This window comes from Macaca mulatta, chromosome 7, assembly GCF_049350105.2.
Source record: "Macaca mulatta isolate MMU2019108-1 chromosome 7, T2T-MMU8v2.0, whole genome shotgun sequence".
Taxonomy (NCBI): Eukaryota; Metazoa; Chordata; class Mammalia; order Primates; family Cercopithecidae; genus Macaca; species Macaca mulatta.
In genome coordinates, this window is record NC_133412.1 from 20,872,252 (window position 1) to 20,893,855 (window position 21,604).

General features: G+C 42.2%; 1 protein-coding gene across 5 annotated transcripts in view; it reads right to left on the reverse strand.

The window, feature by feature from the left end:
- Window positions 1-21,604, reverse strand: part of TP53BP1 (tumor protein p53 binding protein 1) — a 108,152-nt gene that overhangs the window by 80,380 nt on the left and 6,168 nt on the right. For 3 of the 5 annotated variants that reach the window (XR_013395534.1, XM_015142057.3, XM_077939204.1), the window contains exons 1-4: window positions 8,043-8,141; window positions 7,283-7,467; window positions 7,003-7,096; window positions 6,671-6,755 (exon numbers count right to left, since the gene is read on the reverse strand). Coding sequence is in view for 4 of the 5 variants with exons in the window: in XM_015142057.3 (XP_014997543.3) it covers window positions 6,671-6,755; window positions 7,003-7,096; window positions 7,283-7,467; window positions 8,043-8,049 (371 nt within the window). In the remaining variant the exon portion in view is untranslated. Of the gene's footprint in view, window positions 1-6,670; window positions 6,756-7,002; window positions 7,097-7,282; window positions 7,468-8,042; window positions 8,142-12,421; window positions 12,559-21,604 lie in introns of those variants that run through there. The other 2 variants (XM_015142059.3, XM_015142058.3) reach the window with 2 other exon arrangements.

The window sequence follows — 21,604 nt, forward strand, 5'->3', positions numbered from 1 at the left end:
GTCATCCAGGCTAAAGTTCAGTGAAGCAATCATGGCTCAACCTCCCAGGCTCAAGCAATCCTCCCACTTCAGCCTCCCATGTAGCTGGGATCACAGGCGCACACTACCATGCCTGGCTTACTCTGTATTTTTTGTAGAGACAGTGTCTCACTATGTTGTCCAGGCTGCTCTCAAACTCCTGGGCTCAAGAGATCCTCCTGCCTTGGCCTCACTTAGATTTTTAATCAAATGTCCTATCAATGAAGCACTCCCTAGACACCCTATATAAACTTGCAACTCTTTTGTTGCTTCCTCTCTCCTTCCCTGCTATATTAATCTCTTCAGCCCTTATCAGCATCTAACATACTACATATTTTACTTATTTATCATATATTGCTATACCCTACATAAGAATGTAAGCTACATTACGGTCTTGGATTTTTATTTCTTCTAATCACTTTGTATCCCCAAAATCCAAGAACACCTGGCACACACAAAATACTCAATAGAAAGCACTTTGGGAGGCCGAGATGGGCAGATCAATTGAGGTCAGGAGTTCAAGATCAGCCTGGCCAACATGGTGAAACACCATCTCTACTAAAAATACAAAAATCAGCCAGGCCTGGTGGCACTCGCCTGTAATCCCAGCTACTAGGGAGGCTAAGGGACAAGAATCGCTTAAACCCAGGAGGTGGAGGTTGCAGTGAGCCGAGATGGTGCCACTACACTCCAGCCTGGGCAACAAAGCAAGACTCCATCTCAAAAAACAAAACAGAAAATACTCAAAAAAATTTTGTAGAACCATTAGATGAATCAGAAAAAGATGAAATAATCCAGATTAAGATAAAAAACAGTATTGAAGTTAAACTTTTCTCCACCGTCTAAAGTTGATGGAAAGAGAAAACAAAGGTTTAAATATATTATTTAGAGGTATAAACGGAGCCAGTAGAAGAATTAAAATAATTATCATCAAAAATTCAGAGGGTGAAAACAACAAAAAAAAAAAATTGGGAGGGCGGGTGCGGTTGCTCACGCCTGTAATCCCAGCACTTTGGGAGGCCGAGCGGGGTGGATCACCTGAGGTCAGGAGTTCAAGACCCGCCTGACCAACATGGAGAAACCCCAGCTTTACTAAAAATACAAAATTAGCCGGACATGGTGGCGCACGCCTGTAATCCCAGCTACTTGGGAGGCTGAGGCAGAAGAATCGCTTGAACCTGGGAGGCGGAGGTTGCAGTGAGCCGAGATCATGCCATTGCACTCCTGCCTGGGCAACAAGAGCGAAACTCGGTCTTAAAACAAAACAAACCAAAACAAAAAAATTGGGAGGGTGTTGCTGAGTTATCCCATCTTTCATTATCAGAACTAAACTGTCTTAATCTCATAAAGCAAGAAACGACAATACAAAAGTATTACTTTACATATAAAACACATTTATAGTTTTATAATAGTATTAGAGGTAGGAAGATAACCTCCCAAAGAAGTAAAACCATAAACAGTTAAAGAGAGTTGCCTTTGTGAAAAGGGAGCAAGGGTGAGGAAGGACTCTCTGCTTTTCATTATAAGCCCTTTTTATTATACTTATTTATTCATTTATTTTTGAGGCAGGGTCTCACTATGCCACCCAGGCTAGAGTGCAGTGGTGCGATCACGGCTCACTGCAACCTCTGCTTCCCAAGCTTAAGCGATCCTCCCACCTCAGCCTCCTGAGTAGCTGGAACCACAGATGTGTGCCACCCTGCCCCAGCTAATTTTTTGTATTTTTGGTAAAGACAGGATTTCACCATATTGCCCAAGCTGGTCTCAAACTCCCGAGCTCAAGTGATCTACCTGCCTTGGCCTCCCAAAGTGCTGAAATTATAGGCCTGAGCCACTGCGCCCAGACTATAAGCCCTTTTTAAAGTAAATGACTTATATTATTCTGTTAAAAATATTTAACAGCTCTCACCAAAATTAAAAATTGCTCCATGAAAAACCCTATGAAAAGAAAGGATAGAGTGGGAGAAAATATTTGCAAAATACATATTCTACAAAAGAGTAGTATCTAGAATATATAAAGAACTCTCAAAACACAACAGTAAAAAAAAAATCCAATTTGCCCAAAATGGGCAAAAAATATGAACAGACATTTCCCTGAAGAAAATGACAGGCAGCAAGTAAGCACGTGAAAAGATCCTCACCATCATTAGCCATTAGGGAAATGCAAATTGAAACAACAATGAGGTATCACTACAGGCTTGTAATGGCTAAAATAAAAAATAGTGAAAACACCAAATGCCAGTGAGGATGAAAAAAAATTAGATCACTCATACATTGCTGGTGGGACTATAAAACAGTACGGCCACTCTAGAAAAGTTTGGCAGCTTCTTAAAAAAACAAACATGCAACTACCATGACCCAGCAATTGAAAATCTGGGCATTTATCCTAGTGAAATGAAGACTTACGTTCACAGAAAAACCTGTACATATGGCCAGGCGCAGTGACTCACACCTATAATCCCAGCACTTTGGGAGGCCGAGGCAGGCAGATCACCTGAGGTCAGGAGTTCAAGACCAGTCTGGTCAATATGGTAAAATCCCGTCTCTACTAAAAATACAAAAATTAGCCAGGCGTGGTAATGTGCAGCTGTAGTCCCAGCTACTCGGGATGCTGAGGCTGAAGAATCACTTAAACCCGGGAGTAGACGTTGCAGTGAGCTGAGATTGCATTCCAGCCTGGGTGACAGAGCAAGACTCCACCTCAAAAAAAAAAAAAGAAAAGAAAGAAAAAAGAAAAGAAAAACCTGTTCATAAATGTTTATAACAGCTTCTTCATAGCAGTCAAAAACAAGAAAAAAAAAACCCAGATGTCCTTCAATTGACGAATGGTTAAACAAACTGTGGTACATCCATGGCATGGAAGACTACTCAGCAATAAAAATGAACTATTGATACATGCAAACACATGGATGGATCTCCAAAAGTTATGCTGATTGAAAAGCCAATCCCAGGGATGGGCATGGTGGCTCATGCCTGTAATCCCTGCACTCCGGGAGGATGAGACAGGAGGATCGTTTGAGCCCAGGCGTTGGAGACCAGCCTGGGCAATACAGCAAAACCCCATCTCTACAAAAAGTTAAAAAATTAGCTGGGTGTGGTGGCATGTGCCTGTCGTCTCAGCTACTTGCGAGGCTGAGACGGGAGGATTGCTTGAGCCCAGGAGGTGGAGGCTGCACTAACCATGACCTTGCCACTGCACTCCAACCTGGGCAACAGAGTGAGGCTCTGCCTCAAAAAAAAAAAAAAGCCCATCACTGAAGGTTACAGACTGTATGATCCCATTTTACATAATATTTTGAAATGACATTTATACATGAAGAATGGATTAATGGTTGCCAGGGGTTTGGGTGCAAAAGAGGGAGGTAGGTGTGGCTATAAAAGGGCAACAATAAGCATCCTTGCGGTGTTAGAACTGTATCTTGACTGTAGTGGTGCACACACAAACCTACACGGGTGATAAAACTATGTACAACTTAATACACACATGCGCGCGCGCGCACACACACACACACACACACACACACACACACAAAAGTAAAACAGGAAATGTGAATAAATTTGGTGGATTTGGCCAGGCAAGGTGGCTCACACCTGTAATCCCAGCACTTTGGAAGACTGAGGCAAGTGGATCACTTGAGGTCAAGAGTTCAAGACCAGCCTGGCCAACATGGGGAAACCCCATCTCTACTAAAAACACAAACATTAGCTCGCAGTGGTGGTGGGCACCTGTAATCCCAGCTACTCAGAAGACTGAGGCAAGAGAGTCACTTGAACCTGGGAGGCAGAGGTTGCAGTGACCCAAGGTCACACCATTGCACTCCAGCCTGGGGAACAAGAGTGGGACTCCATCTCAAAAAAAAAAAGAGTTTTGAAGGGATTTTATTCTTTTGGAATCAACTCCAAATTCTTTCCAGCTTCATGGCCTATGCACACACAGTTCTTTCTGTCTGGAAAGCTCCTCCTTGCATACTGCACATAGAAATCTGCAGCCCTTCAACTATGCCCTCCCAAGCCCTTCAACTATGCCTATCAAATTCATATTTATTGTGTAGATTGTATTCCACAAAGAGGTGCTCCCTTATCCTTCAGATTAGGTTATATATATATTTTCTCCTCTTTGCAATGATCACAGTGGTAATGGAATAGCTATTGATGTAATGACTCATTTAACATGTCTCTCCTATTAAATTATAACCTCCTCAATGGCAAAAGCCCCTTTAAAGCACATGCTACAGTGCCTGCACATTTATTTAACATGAGAAGAAGTAGCATGAAACTTCTCAAATAGCACTGCTTCATTCACAATGAGGGATGTGCCTACTTCCTGTCCCCACTGGCTCAAACCAGGATGCTGAGCCACAAAAACATAGATAAGCCTGGCACGTGTTCCTAAAGAGGTACCATAACCTTAAATGCCCACAGAAATCAAAGCAAGGTAACATAGATGAGTGAAGCAGCTGGGTGTAAGAACAAAAGCACAAGCACTATGATAAACAACAAAAGAACACCTGGCCTCAGTGTCCAAGTACAATAGTGAATTTAGTGACTATGGCAAATCATAGCACTAATGCTCCATATAAGCAGAGGTTGACTGCTACTCATAACTCCAGCCAACTGTTGCCAATAGAAACGAGAAATGCCAAAAGCTAGAACTCTAAGCTTTATGAGAAATTTCCCCATTTTAAAATTCTATCAATTAATTCAAATATATTAACATTTTACCACCTATGTAGCCCAAATAAAACACTTCTGCAGGCCACAATGAGCCCATCGGTTTGCAGGTTGTTCTACAGCATTTATTTTACTTGATTTGCAAGGAAAAAAAATACGTACAAACAAACACAGACTGTAAAATAAAACACACCTCCAAAAAAGCTTTTCTTTTTGAGACAGGGTCTCATTCTGTCAACCAGGCTGGAGTGCAGTGGCACAATCATGGCTCACTGCAGCCTCAATCCTCCAGGCTCAAATGATCCTTCTATCTCAGCCTCCTGAATAGGTGGAGCTACAGGCATGCACCATCATGCCCTGCTAATTTTTTTTTAGTATTTTATTTTATTTTATTTTGAGACAGAGTCTCGCTCTGTCGCCCAGGCTGGAGTGCAAAGGCGCGATCTTGGCTCACTGCAACCTCTGCTTCCCAGGTTCAAGTGATTCTCCTGCCTCAGCCTCCTGAGTGGCTGGTATTACAGGTACCCACCACCACACCTAGCTAATTTTTGTATTTTTAATAGAGACTGGTTTTCACCATGTTGTCCAGACTGGTATCAAACTCCTAACCTCAGGTGATCTGCCCACCTCAGCCTCCCGAAGTGCTGGGATTACAGGTGTGAGCTACCGCGCCCAGCCCCTTTTTTTTTTCTTCTGTAGAGACAACGTCTCACTAGGCTGCCCAGGCTGATCTCAAACTCCTGGGCTCAAGTGATCCTCTTGCCTGAGCCTCCTAAAGTGCTGGGATTACAGGCATGAGCCACTGTGCCCAGCCAAAAACCATTTCGTTTTAAGAAACGACGATAGTCTTTAACCATCTCGAGCTAACATTCTCCTCTCTAACCACCTCCCCTTTCTACCACCCCAAAACTCCTGATGTTCTCTACTTTCTCCTTGGACCTTAGAAGTATTGGGACAGAAGACTGAGAAGCACTGACTAGTTAGAAAGAAAGAGGAAACATTAGAGTCATAAGGACCAGGTTCAAAGCCCAGCTCTGTCACTTACTAGCAATGTACTCTAGAGCAAGTTATCTGATTTCTTTGCCCATCAATTTTCCCCTGTATAAGATGGAAGTAATAACAATGTCTTCATTGTACAGCTGCTTTAAGAATAGGATTAAATAACATTATACTATATGCCAAATGTCCAATATAGGACCTAACACAGAGGATGAACTCAAAAAATGGATACTATAAAGATATGCATAAGACACGGTAAAAACTGAATCCTGTTTAGGGTATGAATTAAACATTCTAGATCTAAAACTGGTGGGTTACTTCGGTTGATAGATGGAAAACGTGCCTGATAGTTCTGAAAATACTCCTAAATTTTTTTTTTTTCTTCTGAGACAGTCTCGCTCTGTCACTCAGGCTGAAGTACAGTGGCACAATCCCAGCTCACTGCAACCTCCACCTCCCGAGTTCAAGCGATTCTCCTGCCTCAGCCTCCTGAATAGCTGGGATTACAGGCATGCGCCACCAGGCCCAGCTAATTTTTGTGTTTTTAGTAGAGATGGGGTTTCACCATGTTGGCCAGGCTGGTCTCAAACTCCTGACCTCAAGTGATCCATTGGCCTTGGCCTCTCGAAGGGCTGGGATTATAGGCATGAGCCATAATCTTAAATACTTTTCAATAATTTTTTTTCTGGCCCCTAAATACTTTTCAGTAATTTTTTTCTACTAGAAGGAATGTTTATTTTGTTTCACATGCACAAGACAGATCATGATTTGAATAATGTAAGTATAAAAATTGTTATTACCATCACAAAAGAGTTTCCAGCTATCAGTACTAATACAATACTGTCTAATACAACCCTCAAGTCCCACTTCCTAATCCACAAGAAAAAGATTAATCCTTTTATCCTTGGGATCAGGCAACAGGTACAGATAAAAGAATAAATTCGATAATACACTTAAATAAACCCCTTCAAACACTGTATACCTGCTTGTCCTGTTTGGCTGAGGTAACTGCTCAATGACCTGACTGATGGAACCACATGTGTCCAAGTTAGAAGAATCCACAGGGTCTGAAAAAAATTACTGGATATTAGCACAAAGACATTTACCACCAAACTTTAATACAAAATCAGGAATATAGACAATACCAATCTAATCAGTGACACCAGCACATCAACTTTTGAGTGACTACTATGCAGATACCCCAGTAGGCTTCCTTACATACATTCAACACAACCACATAAAGTTTAAATTCACCCAGCTCCAAAAAGAGCATCCAAAAAATGCAAAGGGGACCAATAGCTTTAAACATCTCACCTGCAACCTTGTTTTCTTTCAAATGTTCATTGAACCCACTATTACTGTCTCCTCGTTCTTCTCCAGCTGTTTGTTCAGGATTGGACACAACATCCTAGAAAATACACATACAAAATATCCCCATTATATATGAAATAGTTCAAAATGAAACCTACTGTGAACAATTTTTCCAATCAACTTTATTGAGAAGATAATGATCTTCTAAATACTTACGTTTGCTGGTTGTTTTTGGTTTTTTAAAAAAATCGGCTCAATCATTTTCAAACAAGGTATCACTCACCAATACAGGATTTTCTTTGTGCGTCTGAAGATTAGGAAGGTGTCGAGATAGCATACTGAAGTGAGAACCAGAATCATCTTCTAGAACCTGGCTTTCAGGCTGAGAATCTTCAATTATCAGGCAAGGAGTATCTTGCTGAGAGAAATCTGAATCCAACTGACTTCCAGTAGGGTCCATCTGCTCCCCTGGAATGGAATAACAAAAGATCAGTTCCGTGTAACCTACTAGCCTTGCTCACGCAGTCTAAACCTAAATAATGGGGCGGAAGTACAAGAGCTGGGAAACGGGACCAGTTCAGGACTCCTCCAATTAGAATATTATATTTATAATTGCTGCAAGCACTTTCCTATTATGCTTACCAAGTCCCCGTTCCTCGTTACTTACAATAAGCCTTCCTATTCCTCCCTCTCTCTTTTTCATCACCTTCTCGTAGACACCCTTTCCCCTCCTTCCTAACCTCTTCTCTCCCCGCCCCTTTTTCCATCCCCCCCGCCGCGACGTCCTTCTGGCGCCTCTACCGCCCCCCAAAAGCCTGTTTTCTAAAATCTGTTCGCCAGAGGCCCCACAGCCTTTCAGCTTTCCTCACGACCACCAAGCCTTCTTAGCTACCATTTCCCCACCCCCTCCTTAAGGCCCTCCAACCCCTTCCCCGTCACCGCCGCCATGCTTGCCACCCCGCCCCCTCCGGTCAGCCATCCTTTCAGACCCGAAATCCAGGCCTTCAGAGCCCACTGCACTCCCATTTCTCTCCAAACAGTACCAGGCATCCCAGCGGGAGGTCCCTCGCGCTCGAGCTAGAGGTCTCTGCACGCTCCCCAAGTCCCTCCAGATCGATCCCCAGGTCGCCGCTGTCGCCACCGCCGCCACCGGCCGCGAACTCCCCCTTTCCCGTCACGTCATACAATATCGGATCGTCCATTCGCTGCCGCTGCCCGCCACTCAAGAACTCCCGTGGATGATAGGTAGCTGAGGCAGAGTGCCCCGCCCCACGTAAGAAAAAGGAACACGGCGGCGCGTTTCCATGGCAGCATGGACGTTGCAGGCCCTCCCCTTTAGTAGAGTCGGAGAATGACGGTATCCTTGAACCGAAGGGACCTTGAGAGGGCGTGAAATACCTTCCCCTGCTTCCAGGACGATTGCATTTACCACTACTCAGACATTTCAGAACCTCTACCTGCTTTTTCTCGTCCCATGCCCCTTAATCCCGGTCCGTCACCCTCTTTCCTGCAAAAGGAGAGAGTTTCCCAGCTTTCTCATAACAGGGCAAAGAAGAAGCGGCTTGAGGATGGCTAGTATTTCAGAGCTGCTGAAAGGAAGCGAAGAGACTCTTCTTTGACACGGGGTTAACCTGTGTCAATGAGGATCCCTTTTGTGGGCCTCTACCCTGAATCCAGGGGCCTGACATTACGTCTCTGCCAGGGCGTTTTTAGTTTTTGTTTGTTTTTACATTGTATGAGGGCTCCAGTAAGCCGTATTTCTTCCCATTGCCCTTTTCAGCCTAGGACGTATTTCAAGCTTCACATTTGTTTATCGTTGCCTTATCTTTTATGGGACTGCCTACAGAGACTACAGCCCCAGACATATTTTGCACCTCCCATTGAGAGAATTGAGCAGTGTCATTCTCAAACTCCATGGTAAAGAGAACAGCTGCCACTCCTTCTAACTAGATGCCCTCAAAGATAGCTCCAAGCCCAGAGATTCTATTATCGTAATTATGGTGCCAGGGTCTTAAAGAGGGTGTGGCAGCTGTGACGAGTCTTAATGAACTAAGCCCCATGAGGCATATGTGTTTGTTTTGTTGTTGTTGTTGTTGATGGGTGGGGGTATGTTATTTAAGTGGCAGTTGGATCCAGGATATAAGTCTAGCCAGAGCAGCTGTCAATAGGGAAAGCACCTAGCACAGTGCCAAACATATACACAGTAGGCATTCAATGGGAGGCAGTTTTCTCTTTCTACCCCAGGCTCAGATTTATTTCAGCACAGCCCAACCATGATTCTCCATTTCCATAAATGCCCTATTCAGTACTTGATATAGGCATAGCTGAAGTAGAGCTTCCTACCAATCTTCTCACTGCTGCTATAAATTACAGTGATCATATTCTCCAAACCAAAATCAAGGCATGTTGTCTGAATACATGTTACTTACGGGAACAAAAGACTGACTCCTTGAAACTGTCCTGAAAAATCTAGAATCTATTACTGCTATAACTGGAATATAATTATGGTCCCCAGAATGTTTTATTAGTGGAGCTAAAATGAAATGGACCACACAGAGACGCATCTCACTTCTTAATCTGAAAATCATTTATAATTGACTGTTTTCATACTCCACTCCTAAAGCTGCAGAAGACCAGTGACTAAACAAATCTAATACTTAAAGACCAGGTTAGATCAATACTAACTACACTAAATGGACAAAGTGAGTTCATCTGCTCTATTTGAGAAGGCACAACCAACCAGGTCCTGTTATGAGTAAATCATGACCTTGAGTCCCATAAAAATCCCCCAAAGTCACCATTTTTTTTGCTTTTTTTCTCTAGCCTGCTTCTGCTTCCTCCCCAAGTGAGACACAAATAAACAGATCTCTTTGATTACTTGACAAGTTGGTTTGTCAGAACTCAAAATGGCTGGTGCAGTGGCTTACACCTGTAATCCCAGCCCTTTGGGAGGCAGAGGCAGGTGGATTGCTTGAGCCCAGGAATTTGAGACCAGCCTGGGCAACATGGCAAAACCCCATCTCTACAAAATATGCGGAAAAAAAAAAATTAGCTGGGTGTGGTGGCATGTGCCTGTAGTCCCAGCTACTCAGGAGGCTGAGGTGAGAGCATCCCCTGAACTAGGAGGCAGAGGTAGCAATGAGCCAAGACTGGAACACTGTGCTCCAGCCTGGACAAGAGAGTGAGATCCTGTCTGAAACAAACAACAATAATAAAAACCTAAAAACCGCCAGGCACAGTGGCTCCCACCTGTAATCCCAGCACTTTGGGAGGACGAGGTGGGCAGATCACAAGGTCAGGAGATCCAGACCATCCTGGCTAACACGGTGAAACCCCGCCTCTACTAAAAATACAAAAAATCAGCTGGGCGTGGTGGTGGGCTCCTGTAGTCCCAGCTACTCAGGAGGCTGAGGCAGGAGAATTGCTTGAACCCTGGAGATGGAGGTTACAGTGAGCCGAGATCGCGCCACTGCACTCCAGCTGGAGCAACAGAGCGAGACTCCATCTCAAAAAAAAAAAAAAAAAGGCCAGGCATGGTGGTTCACGCCTGTAATCCCAGCACTTTGGGAGGCCGAGGCGGGCAGATCACAAGGTCAGGAGTTCAAGACCACCCTGGCTAACAGGGTGAAACCTCATCTCTACTAAAAATACAAAAAATTAGTCATGCGTGGTGGTGGGTGCCTGTAGTCCCAGCTACTCAGGAGGCTGAAGCAGGAGAATGGCGTGAACCCAGGAGGCGGAGCTTGCAGTGAGCCAAGATCACGCCACTGCACTCCAGCCTGGGCAACACAGCAAGACCCCATCTCAAAAAAATAATAATAATAAAATAAAGATAAAAACCTAAAAACCTCAACCTCACTAAAAATAAATAGATAAATACATGAGTGAGCCATTTGCATTACTAAACAAGAGTCTTAAAAAAAACTGTTAAGAAAAACTATTAATTCCTTGTTAGGCAGTGTGGCAATTAACTTAATCATTAAATTATCCAGAAAAAACAGAAACTACAGGCAGAATGGTTGCCCATGGAAGCTGTGACTGAATGCAGCTAGATGAGTCAAAGGCCTTTATTGACTCCTAGACTGCAAAGGACCAACAGCACATTTACCTATCTACAGGTAACATCTTTTTCTAAACCACCTTAGACAGAGAAATCTAACCTACCTCTAAAACCCTCCCAGAGAAGAAGACTCAACAGATCTTATGTTAACTTGCTTTAAAGTTTAACAAACCTCATTGTCAGAAATTTTTCTTCTAATCCTAATCTTCTAACCTAAATCCTTTATTATATAATTTAAAGTCATTTCCTCTCATATTGTCTTTAACTGCTATCTTTAAAACCCAAATAGATGTCATTAAGTTGGGATCATCTCATTTGGTCCTATAATTCTGTAATAAATGTCAAACAATCAAACAACAAATCTAAATGCTATTTGACTTAGTTTGTATTTTTCTGAAGCCTCCTCAAAGACTTCTAGCAAAAGAACCCTAGCCACCTTATTCTTCCCTCACAGGTATTCCACCAACCTTTAAAGTTGCTTCATGATCTTATGGAAACTCATAGTTTTGGAGGTCAGTGACAGAGTACTCTACTGAGGAGACTTGACAAGTGCCAAATTTAATGATAGGAAAACAATCATATATTCCTTTTTTTTTTTTTTTTTTTTTTTGAGACGGAGTTTCACTCTTCTTGCCCAGGCTGCAGTGCAATGGTGCAATCTCTGCTCACCACAACCCCGCCTCCTGGGTTCAAGTGATTCTCCTGCCTCAGCCTCCTGAGTAGCTGGGATTACAGGCATGCACCACCACACCCAGCTAATTTTGTATTTTTAGTAGAGACAGGGTTTCTCCATGTTGGTCAAGCTGGTCTCAAACTCCTGGCCTCAGGTGATCTGCCCGCCACGGCCTCCCAAAGTGCTGGGATTACAGGCATGAGCCATGGCGCCCAGCCTCTCCCCTCTTTGTATAGGATAATCAAATCTTCACATCCAAGTAGCATCTCCTGTCCACTCTACTTCTCTATGTTTGCAGTCTGGCTTCAACCCCCATAAATCTAATGCCAGACACAAAGTAGTTACTCAAAACATGCTAATAACTGGTTCTAAAATTTTCTTGTCAAATTACCTCATTATCAGCCAGGCGCGGTAGCTCAAGTAATCCCAGTACTTTGGGAAGCCAAGGGAGGCTGATTGCTTGAGCTCAGGAGTTCAAGACTAGCCTGGTCAGCATGGTGAACACCCCTGTCTCTACTAACAATACAACGGTGGTGTGCACCTGTATTCCCAGCTACTCAGGAGGCTGAAGTGGAAGAATCACTTGAACCTGGGAGGCGGAGGCTGCAGTGAGCCGAGATCGCGCCACTGCACTCCAGCCTGGGCTACAGAGCAAGACTGTGTCTCAAAAAACAACAACAACAAATTACCTCATTATCTTTGACGTCTGTAGTATCTGATGCTGTTGCCATTCCCTCCTCAAAATTCATCCTGTGACTTGATAAATCCTGGCTCTCCTCCACCATCTCAGCTTTCTTTCCAATTCCTAACTTCCTGGAAGCCAGTACTATAGAATAAAAATTGAGAGTGATACAAACATGCTCAACACAGATGAACCTTGAAAACGTTATGCTAAGTGAAATAAGCCAGACACAAAAGAACAAATATTGTGCGATTCTATTTATATGAGGTACCTAGAGTAAGCAAATTCAGAAAGAGAGAAAGTAGAATGGTGGCTGCCAGGAGCTAGGAGGAGAGAGGAAAGGGAATTTATTGTTTAATGATTTACAGAGCTTTAGTTTGGGAAGATGAAAAAGTTCTGGAGATGGATGGTGGTAATTGTTGCACAACAATGTAAATGTACTTAATGCCATTGAACCATACACTTAAAAATGATTATAATGGTACATTTATGTGTATTTTACTACAGTAAACAAGTTTTTCAATGAGACTAAACTTTAATATTTAAAGACGCATACTTAGATCATAAAAAATTGTAATAACAGGATTGCAATAAAAGTCAGAATGTATGGTTAATTTTATAGGGAACAGTCGGGTTGTAATTCATTAAAAGGCATGTGAGGTGCTTGGAAATGTTCTATTTTTTATTACCAGAGGCATTACACAGGTATACTATTTATAATTCATAAATTTGTACATTTATATTTTATTTTATTCACTTTATATGTGCTATATTTCACAATAAAGATGATTCAAAATAAATATCATTAATCCTAAAACTCATAATATGGTGAAAGAGGGTATATACACGATCTCAAAGTATCTCCCTAAAATGTACTGAATTATTACAAAGAGAAAAGTGGTAAATTTGCAGTGAAGAAGCCTGATATTCACCAACTCAACCAACTAATCTCAGTTAATATACCAGTAAGGGGACAAAAAGCTATCTGTGTCACTTGATATGATGCTGTGAGGATATATCACACTTTAATTGTATTCCTGCCAAAAACGTATAACCTGAATCTGATCATGAGAAAATATCAGATAAACCCACATTAATGTGTGCTCTACAGATAAACGGCCCCTATTCTCCAAAGAGAGAGAAAGAGAGAGAGAGAGAGAAGTGCTGCCAAGGTCAAGAATGACAATGAAAGTCTCAAGAAATGTTCTAGATTTGAGAAGACTACAAAGACAAAACCATTATATGCAACAGATGATGCAGAACTGAATCCTGGACAAGAACTTGGTTTCCCTTCTTCTATAAATAATTCTAATGGGAGCACTGTTGATATCTGAATAAAGTCTGTAGATTAGTAACAAATCAATGTTATTTTCCTGATCTTGATAATTATACTGTGGTTATTAAATAAAAAATAAAGAAAGAGAGTGGTACTAAATTATCCAAGATTGGAGCTGGGCAGTTTGGTACTAAGCAAAACTAAAGAAAAGTTAACCTGTACCTAACATAGGAACAGCATGAGGACAAGAGAAGGAATATATTTAGAGACTATGGAAACTGCCAGAAATCAGACCCAGGGTGGTAGGTGAGAAAAGTTCATTTTGCAAATTAAAAAACAACAACAAAAACAAACAAACAAACAAAAAGCAGTTATTCCTAAACTCTTAAGTTTCAATAGGAAGAAAGGAGTTTTTATGTTCTGGGGCTGAGAAATATAAAAAGAATATAAGAGAAGACTTCAGTGGTCAAGGACACCACTGTGTCCTAGTGGCTGAGCTATGAAATGGTTACTCATATTCTGAGGTAGTGTGTGTACATAAAGTAATGTCTACGTACAAAGAAGGGAACAACAGACTCTGGGGCCTACTTAAGGGGGGAGGGGGGAGGAGGGTGAGAATCAAAAACTATCTATCAGTTACTATGCTTGTTACCTGGGTGGCAAAATAATCTGTACACCAAACACCGTGATAACGCAACTTACCTATTTAACAAACCTGCACATGTACCCCTTAACCTAAAATAAAATTTAAAACAATAAATAAATAATAAAGTAAAAGTAACATTGCATGAACACAGTGCCTACTCTTGGATCCTACTTCCTGTGTCATGATTGCCCTTTCCCACTCTACTCTGAGCATATCCCTTCTGTAGTGTCTTCAGTAGAGCTAGGTCTCAAAGGCTGATCTGGGCTGTACAGAGCTAGTGTGCTAACTAACTAGTGGCAAGAATAACAGTAATGCATCTTGACTCTACTCACATATAAGCACATCACACAGAGTCTCAAGAACCCAAAGTCAGAGCAAGTCAGAAAACCCATAAAACTGACCAAAAGTGTCTTCACAAACTCAAGTGCATTTATTAATTTCAATTCACTTAAATGCAAGGTACCATTTTGGCTCCATGGTGGTGGTGGAGAGAGAGCAGTGTATAAGGATGAATAATATCTAGTTTCTAGCTTCAAAGAATTTACAATCTAGGAAGGAGATAAGACATACAAATAATGATAGTACAAGATACAATAAAAGTTCTGTAGGCATTGTGAGACAGAAATTGAAAGAATTTTAGTCATGGTTATAATGAATACTTCTTGAGCACTTACTATGTTCTAAGTTCTATTTACTCTCACGCCTTTCTTGATTTTATCCAGTCACATTGCTATAAATACAATCTATATGCCAATGACTCCTAACTATATCTTTGACCCACACCTCTCTCTCAAATTACAAATTCATGTATCTAGCTGCCTATTCAATATCTTCATTTTGATGTCCAATTGACATCTCAAATTCAACATGCTTAAAATTGAACTCATCTCTTCCACCAAGCCTACTCCACCTGCAGCCTTCCCCATCTCAGTTGATGGCAACTTCGCCCTTCTGGTTGCTTATAACAAAAAGCTTGAAGAGACTATTTTTTTATTAATAGAGAAAAATTTAAAAGCTATGTACTTATATAATCCACCTTCAACAATTATCAACAAATGCTCAATCTTCTTTTGTTGTTTTTCTTTTATTTTTTTCCAACAAATGCTCAATCTTATTTCATCTATATCCACCCACTTCCTCCAAACTGATTTCTAAACAAATCCCAGACATCATATAATTTTATTCATAAATACTTCTGTGTCTAAAATGTAGAGAATATTTTAGGCCAGGCTTGGTGGGTCACACTTATAATCCCAGCACTTTGGGAGGCTGAGGTGGGTGGACCACCTGAGGTCAGGAGTTTAAGACCAGCCTGGCCAACATCGTGAAACCTTATCTCTACTAAAAATACAAAAATTAGGCCCGGCGTGGTGGCTCACGCCTGTAATCCCAGCACTTTGGGAGGCCGAGGCAGGCATATCACGAGGTCAGGAGATCGAGACCATCCTGGCTAACATGGTGAGACCCAGTCTCTACTAAAAATACAAAAAAATTAGCCAGGCATGGTGGTGGGCTGAGGCAGGAGAATGGCGTGAACCCAGGGGGCGGAGCTTGCAGTGAGCTGAGATCGCGCCACTGCACTCCAGCCTGGGCGACAGAGCGAGACTCCGTCTCAAAAAAAAAAAAACGCAAAAATTAGCCAGGCATGGTGGTGGGCACCAGTAGTCCCAGTTACTTGGGAGGCTGAGGCAAGAGAATCGCTTGAACCTGGGAGGCAGAGGTTGCAGTGAGCAGAGATCGCGCCACTGCACTCCAGCCTGGGCAACAGAGTGAGACTCTTGTCTCAAAGAAATAAAATAAAATAAAATAAAATAAAAGAGAATATTGTAAACATAAGAACATCATCAACACACCCAACGAAAATGAACAGGCCAGGCATGGTGGCTCACATCCCAGAACTTTGGGAGGCCAATGCAGGAGGATCACTTGAGCTCAGGAGGTCAGGTCTGCAGTGAGCAGTAATCATGCCCCTGCACACCAGCCTGGGTGACAGTGACAGTCTGTCTAAAAAACATACATATGTATAAAGTTAAATTACTGTATTGTAAAATCATTTAAAACTATACTACCAATTCAATAGTTAGGCTTGTGTCTTTCATTTTGTTTTTTATTTTTAGTGACTGATTTTTTTGAGGAAAAATTTAAATACAGTGAAATCCATAGCTCTTAATTGTGTAATTTTTTTTTTTTTTTTTAAGAGACAGGGTCTTGCTCTGTGGCCCAGGCTAGAGTGCAATGGCTCGATCACAGCTCACCACAGCCTTGAACTCCTGGGCTCAGCTCCTGGGCTGAAGTGATCTCCCAGCTGTCTCCCTGGGGCTGGAACTACAGGCATGCACCACCACACCTGGCTAATTTTTCTTTCTTTTGTAGAGATGGGGTTTCACTATGTTGCCCAGGCAGGTCTTGAACTTTTGGGCTCAAGCAATCCTCCCACCTTGACCTCCCAAAATGCTGGGATCACAGGCATAGGCCACTGTCCTTGGCCAGTAATTTGATGAGCTCTGACCAATGTATGCAGCCATGAAACCTACATATCAATCAATATATAGAACACTTTCATCACTCCAGAGAGTCACTCATGGTCCCTTCCAGTCAATCCCCATTCCACAAGGCATTCATATTGTAACTTCTATGACGATAGATTAATTTTGCCTGTGATACTATTTTATATAAATGGAATCACACAGTATGTGGTCTTTTGTGTCCAGCTTCCTTTGCTCAACATTTTGCATGTTGCTGCATGCATCAGTACTTCATTCTTTTTCACTGCTCAGCAACATTCAATTGTATGTACCACAATTTGTTTTATTAATTCTCCTATTACTGCATATTTGGGTTGTTTTAGACTATTATAAATAAAGCTGCTATGAACATTTATAAACAATTCATTTTGTGAATGTTTGTTTTCATTTATCTTGGGTAGATAACTAGCAGTGGAACTGCGGGTCATAGGATGTGTGCTCCTTTCACTTTATAAGAAACTGCCAAAAATAGTTCTCGAAAATGACTGTAGGCCATGTGCGGTAGCTCATGCCTGTAATCCCAACATTTTGGGAGGCTGAGGTGGGAGGCTCGCTTGACCCAGAAGTTCAAGACCAGCCTGGGCGATATAGGGAGGCCTTATCTCTCCAAAAAAATGTTTTAAAAATTAGTCAAGCATGGTGGCGCCAGCCTGTAGTACCAGCTACTAGGGAGGCTGAGGTGGGAAGATCACTTGAGCCCAGGAGTTCAAGGTTGCAGTGAGCTATGATCGCACCACTGCACTCCAGCCTGGGCAACAGAGCGAGACTCTGTCTCTAAAAAAATTAAAAATAAATAAATAAAATTATTGTATAATTTTATACTTCCACTAACAACATATTAGAGTTTCAGGTGCTCCACATTCTCACTAACATTTGGTTTGTCAGTGTGAAGTGATATCTCATGCTTGTTTTTTTCTTTTTTTTTTTTTTGAGACGGAGTCTCGCTCTGTCGCCCAGGCTGGAGTGCAGTGGTACGATCTTGGTTTACTGCAAGCTCCGCCTCCTGGGTTCACACCATTCTCCTGCCTCAGCCTCCCAAGTAGCTGGGACTACAGGTGCCCGCCACCACGCCCAGCTGTATTTTTGTGCGTGTAATTTTTAGTAGAGACGGGGTTTTACCATATTAGCCAGAATGGTCTTGATCTTCTGTCTTCCCAAAGTGTTGGGATTACAGGCGTGAGCCACCATGCCCAGCCGTTTGTTTTTTTCTTGAGGCAGAATCTCACTTTGTCACCCCAGTTGGAGTGCGATGGCACGATCTCAGCTAACTGCAACCTCTGTCTCCTGGGTTCAAGCGATTCTTGTACCTCAGCCTCCCGAGTAGCTGGGATTACAGGCACACACCACCATCCCCAGCTAGTTTTTGTGTTTTTAGTAGAGACGGGGTTTTGTCATGTTGGCCAGGCTGGTCTTGAACTCCTGGCCTCAAGCGATCTGCCCACCTTGGCCTCTAAAAGTGCTGGGATTACATGCATGAGCCACCATGCCCAGCCTATCTTGTGGTTTTTAGTCAACTTTATACATCATTTACGTACAATTAAAATTGGGCCCTTTTTTTTTTTTTTTTTTTTTTTTTGGAGACGGAGTCTTGCTCTGTCGCCTAGGCTGGAGTGCAATGGCGCAATCTTGGCTCACTGCAACCTCTGCCTCCCAGGCTCAAGTGATTCTCCTGCCTCAGCCCCACGAGTAGCTGGGATTACAGGCATGTGCCACCGTACCCAGCTAATTTTTTTTGTATTTTTAGTAGAGATGGGGTTTCACCATGTTGGCCAGGATGGTCTTGAACTCCTGACTGCAGGTGATCCACCCGCCTTGGCCTCCCAAAGTGCTGAGATTACAGGCATAAGCAACACGCCCAGTCATAATTGGGCCCATTTTAAGTGTAGAGTTTGATGAGTTCAATAAATGGATGCATACACATGCATCCATTTGTGCACGTGCATGTGCAGGTGTGTGTAGCTATGACCCCAATCAAATACAGAACATTTCAATCACCCGAAAAGTTCCCTTGTGCCCTTTGCAATCAATTACCAGCCCTAGGCAATCATCTATCTGCTTTCTGTCACTGTAGATTAGTCTTGCCCATTCTAGAATTTCAGATAAACTTATCCATGCAGTATATACTGTGGCAACCATAAAAATGCACCACTGGGCTGGGCACAGTGGCTCACGCCTGTAATCCCAACACTTCAGGAGCCCGAGGCAGGTGCATTACCTGAGGTCAGGATTTCAAGACCAGCCTGGCCAACATGGCAAAACCCTGTTTCTACTAAAAATACAAAAAAATTAGCCGGGCGTGGTGGCCAGCGCCTGTAATTCCAGCTACTTGGGAGGCTGAGGCAGGAGAATTGCTTGAACCCGGGAGGCAGAGGTTGCAGTGAGCCGAGATCACACCATTGCACTCCAGCCTGGGCAACAAGAGCAAAACTCCATTTCAAAAAAAAAAAAGAAAGAAAGAAGGAAAGAAAGGGAAGAAAGGGAAGAAAGGGAAGAAAGGGAGAAAGGGAGGAAGGAAGGAAGGAAGGAAGGAAGGAAGGAAGGAAGGAAGGAAGGAAGGAAGGAAGGAAGGAAGGAAGAAAGGAAGAAAGGAAGGAAGAAAGGAAGAAAGGAAGAAAGGAGGAAAGAAAGAAAGAAAGAAAGAAAGAAAGAAAGAAAGAAAGAAAGAAAGAAAGAAAGAAAGAAAGAAAGAAAGAAAGGAAGGAAGGAAGGAAGGAAGGAAGGAAGAAAAGAAAGAGAAAGAAAGAAAATGCACCACTGATATGTGCTTACAGAGAGCATAATTAAATGATGGCTCCACCTGCTGCCCTTCTGGATCTACCATCACATTTGCATTAAGGGCATGTTTCCCACAGGCTGATCCTAGCCAATGGTTAAGCACAGCAGGAATACAATGGCAGGCCCGTTCCTGTTAAGATGCAAGATTTCTTTAACAGGTGCCTCTGGTTTAAGGTCTCTTCCTTGGCATAGCCAAAACTTTCTTAGATAATTTTCTTAGATAAGTAGGATAAGGTTCTTCCTTTCCAATCCTCCTTTCTTCCCTCTCTCCTTCCACAGATGTCAGGCTTACATCTTAGTCTGAAGTCTCGCCCTGCCTTCTCCTGATTCTTCTTTGTAGTGTTTTAAAATATAGTCAGCCTTCCCTATATGGGGATTCTGCATCTGTGGATTCAACCAACCATGAATTGAAAATATTCAGGAAAAAAAGGATGGTTGCATCTGTACCGAACATTCACAGACTTTTTTTTTCTTGTCGTTATTTCCCAAACAATACAACAATTTACATAGCATTTACATTGTATTAGTTATTATAGGTAATCAAGAGACAATTTAATGTATACGGGAGGGCCAGGAATGGTGGCTAAAGCCTGTAATCTCATCGCTTTGGGAGACCAAGATGGGAGGATTGCTTGAGGCCAGGAGTTCAAGACCAGCCTGTGCAAAATAGCAAGACCTCCATCTCTACAAATCAATCAATAAATTAAAACAAATTTTTTTTGACGCGGAGTCTTGCTCTGCTGCCCAAGCTGGAGTGCAGTGGCATGATCACAGCTCACTGCAACCTCAAGTGATCCTTTTGACTCAAGTGATCCTCCTGCTTTGGCCTCCCAAAGTGCTGGGATTATAAGTGTGACCTACCGTGCCTGGCCATAAATATTATTGAATGAATGAATGAATGAATGAATGAATTCCAGGCATTGTGCTAAGCATATTTAAAATGTTGTTCCACTTAATTCTTAAAATAATCCCTATAAGGTGGGGTGCTGTTATTATTTTAATTTTATAGATGAAGAAACTAAAGCACAGAGAAGATAAGCAAGTTGCCAAAGTTCACATAGTTGGTAAATAAGAAAGTCAGTTTTGCAGAAGCAGTTGTGTTTGAGTTCGGTCATATCCCTTAAATCCTTTGTGGAATGAGATGAACCTTTATTCCACAAATAAGGTAAAGGTAAATAAATAAACCCTTAGATAAGAATTCAGGAAAACAGAGTATTCAAGGAAAAATGAAGAGCCTAAACAAAAAATACAAGAATGAGAAAAAGGCAAGTGGTTCAGACTGACTGAAAAAAGGGTTACTACAGGATATTTGCAGCCAGGAGCAGTGTCTCACTCCCGTAATCCCAGTACTTTGGGAGGCCAAGGCGGGCAGATCACCTGAGGTGAGGAGTTCAAGACCAGCCTGGCCAAATAGTGAAACCCTGTCTCTACTAAAAATACAAAAAATTAGCCAGGTATGTTGGTGCACTCCTGCAATTCCAGCTACTCGGGAAGGTGAGGCAAGGGAATTGCTTGAACCTGGAAGGCGGAGGTTGCAGTGAGCTGAGATCATGCCACTGCACTCCAGTCTGGGTGACAAAGCGAGACTCTGTTTCAAAAAATAAATAAATAAAATTGGAAAAATAAAAACAGGATATTTGCAGGAGGTAATGTTGGAAAGGGAAGTTAGGGCATATTATGAAGGATCTTCAAGAAGGAACTGATAAGAAAGACACAAAGTATTTGTGATTTTGTGATACTGTAAAGGGAATAACATTTCTTCAACCCAAGCATTCCTTGAAAGAAAATAACTCCATTCTATGAATACTTTGGGGAAAAAAATGCAAAATATAATTCACATGAAGGTATGGACTAAAAACTAAGTTATATAGTTGGGTTTCAATCCTCTTTACCACTATCATCTCTACCACCACAGAGAAAATCCTTAGAGATCCCCGCAGTAAGAGGTAGCTTTGCTCAGATTAAAAG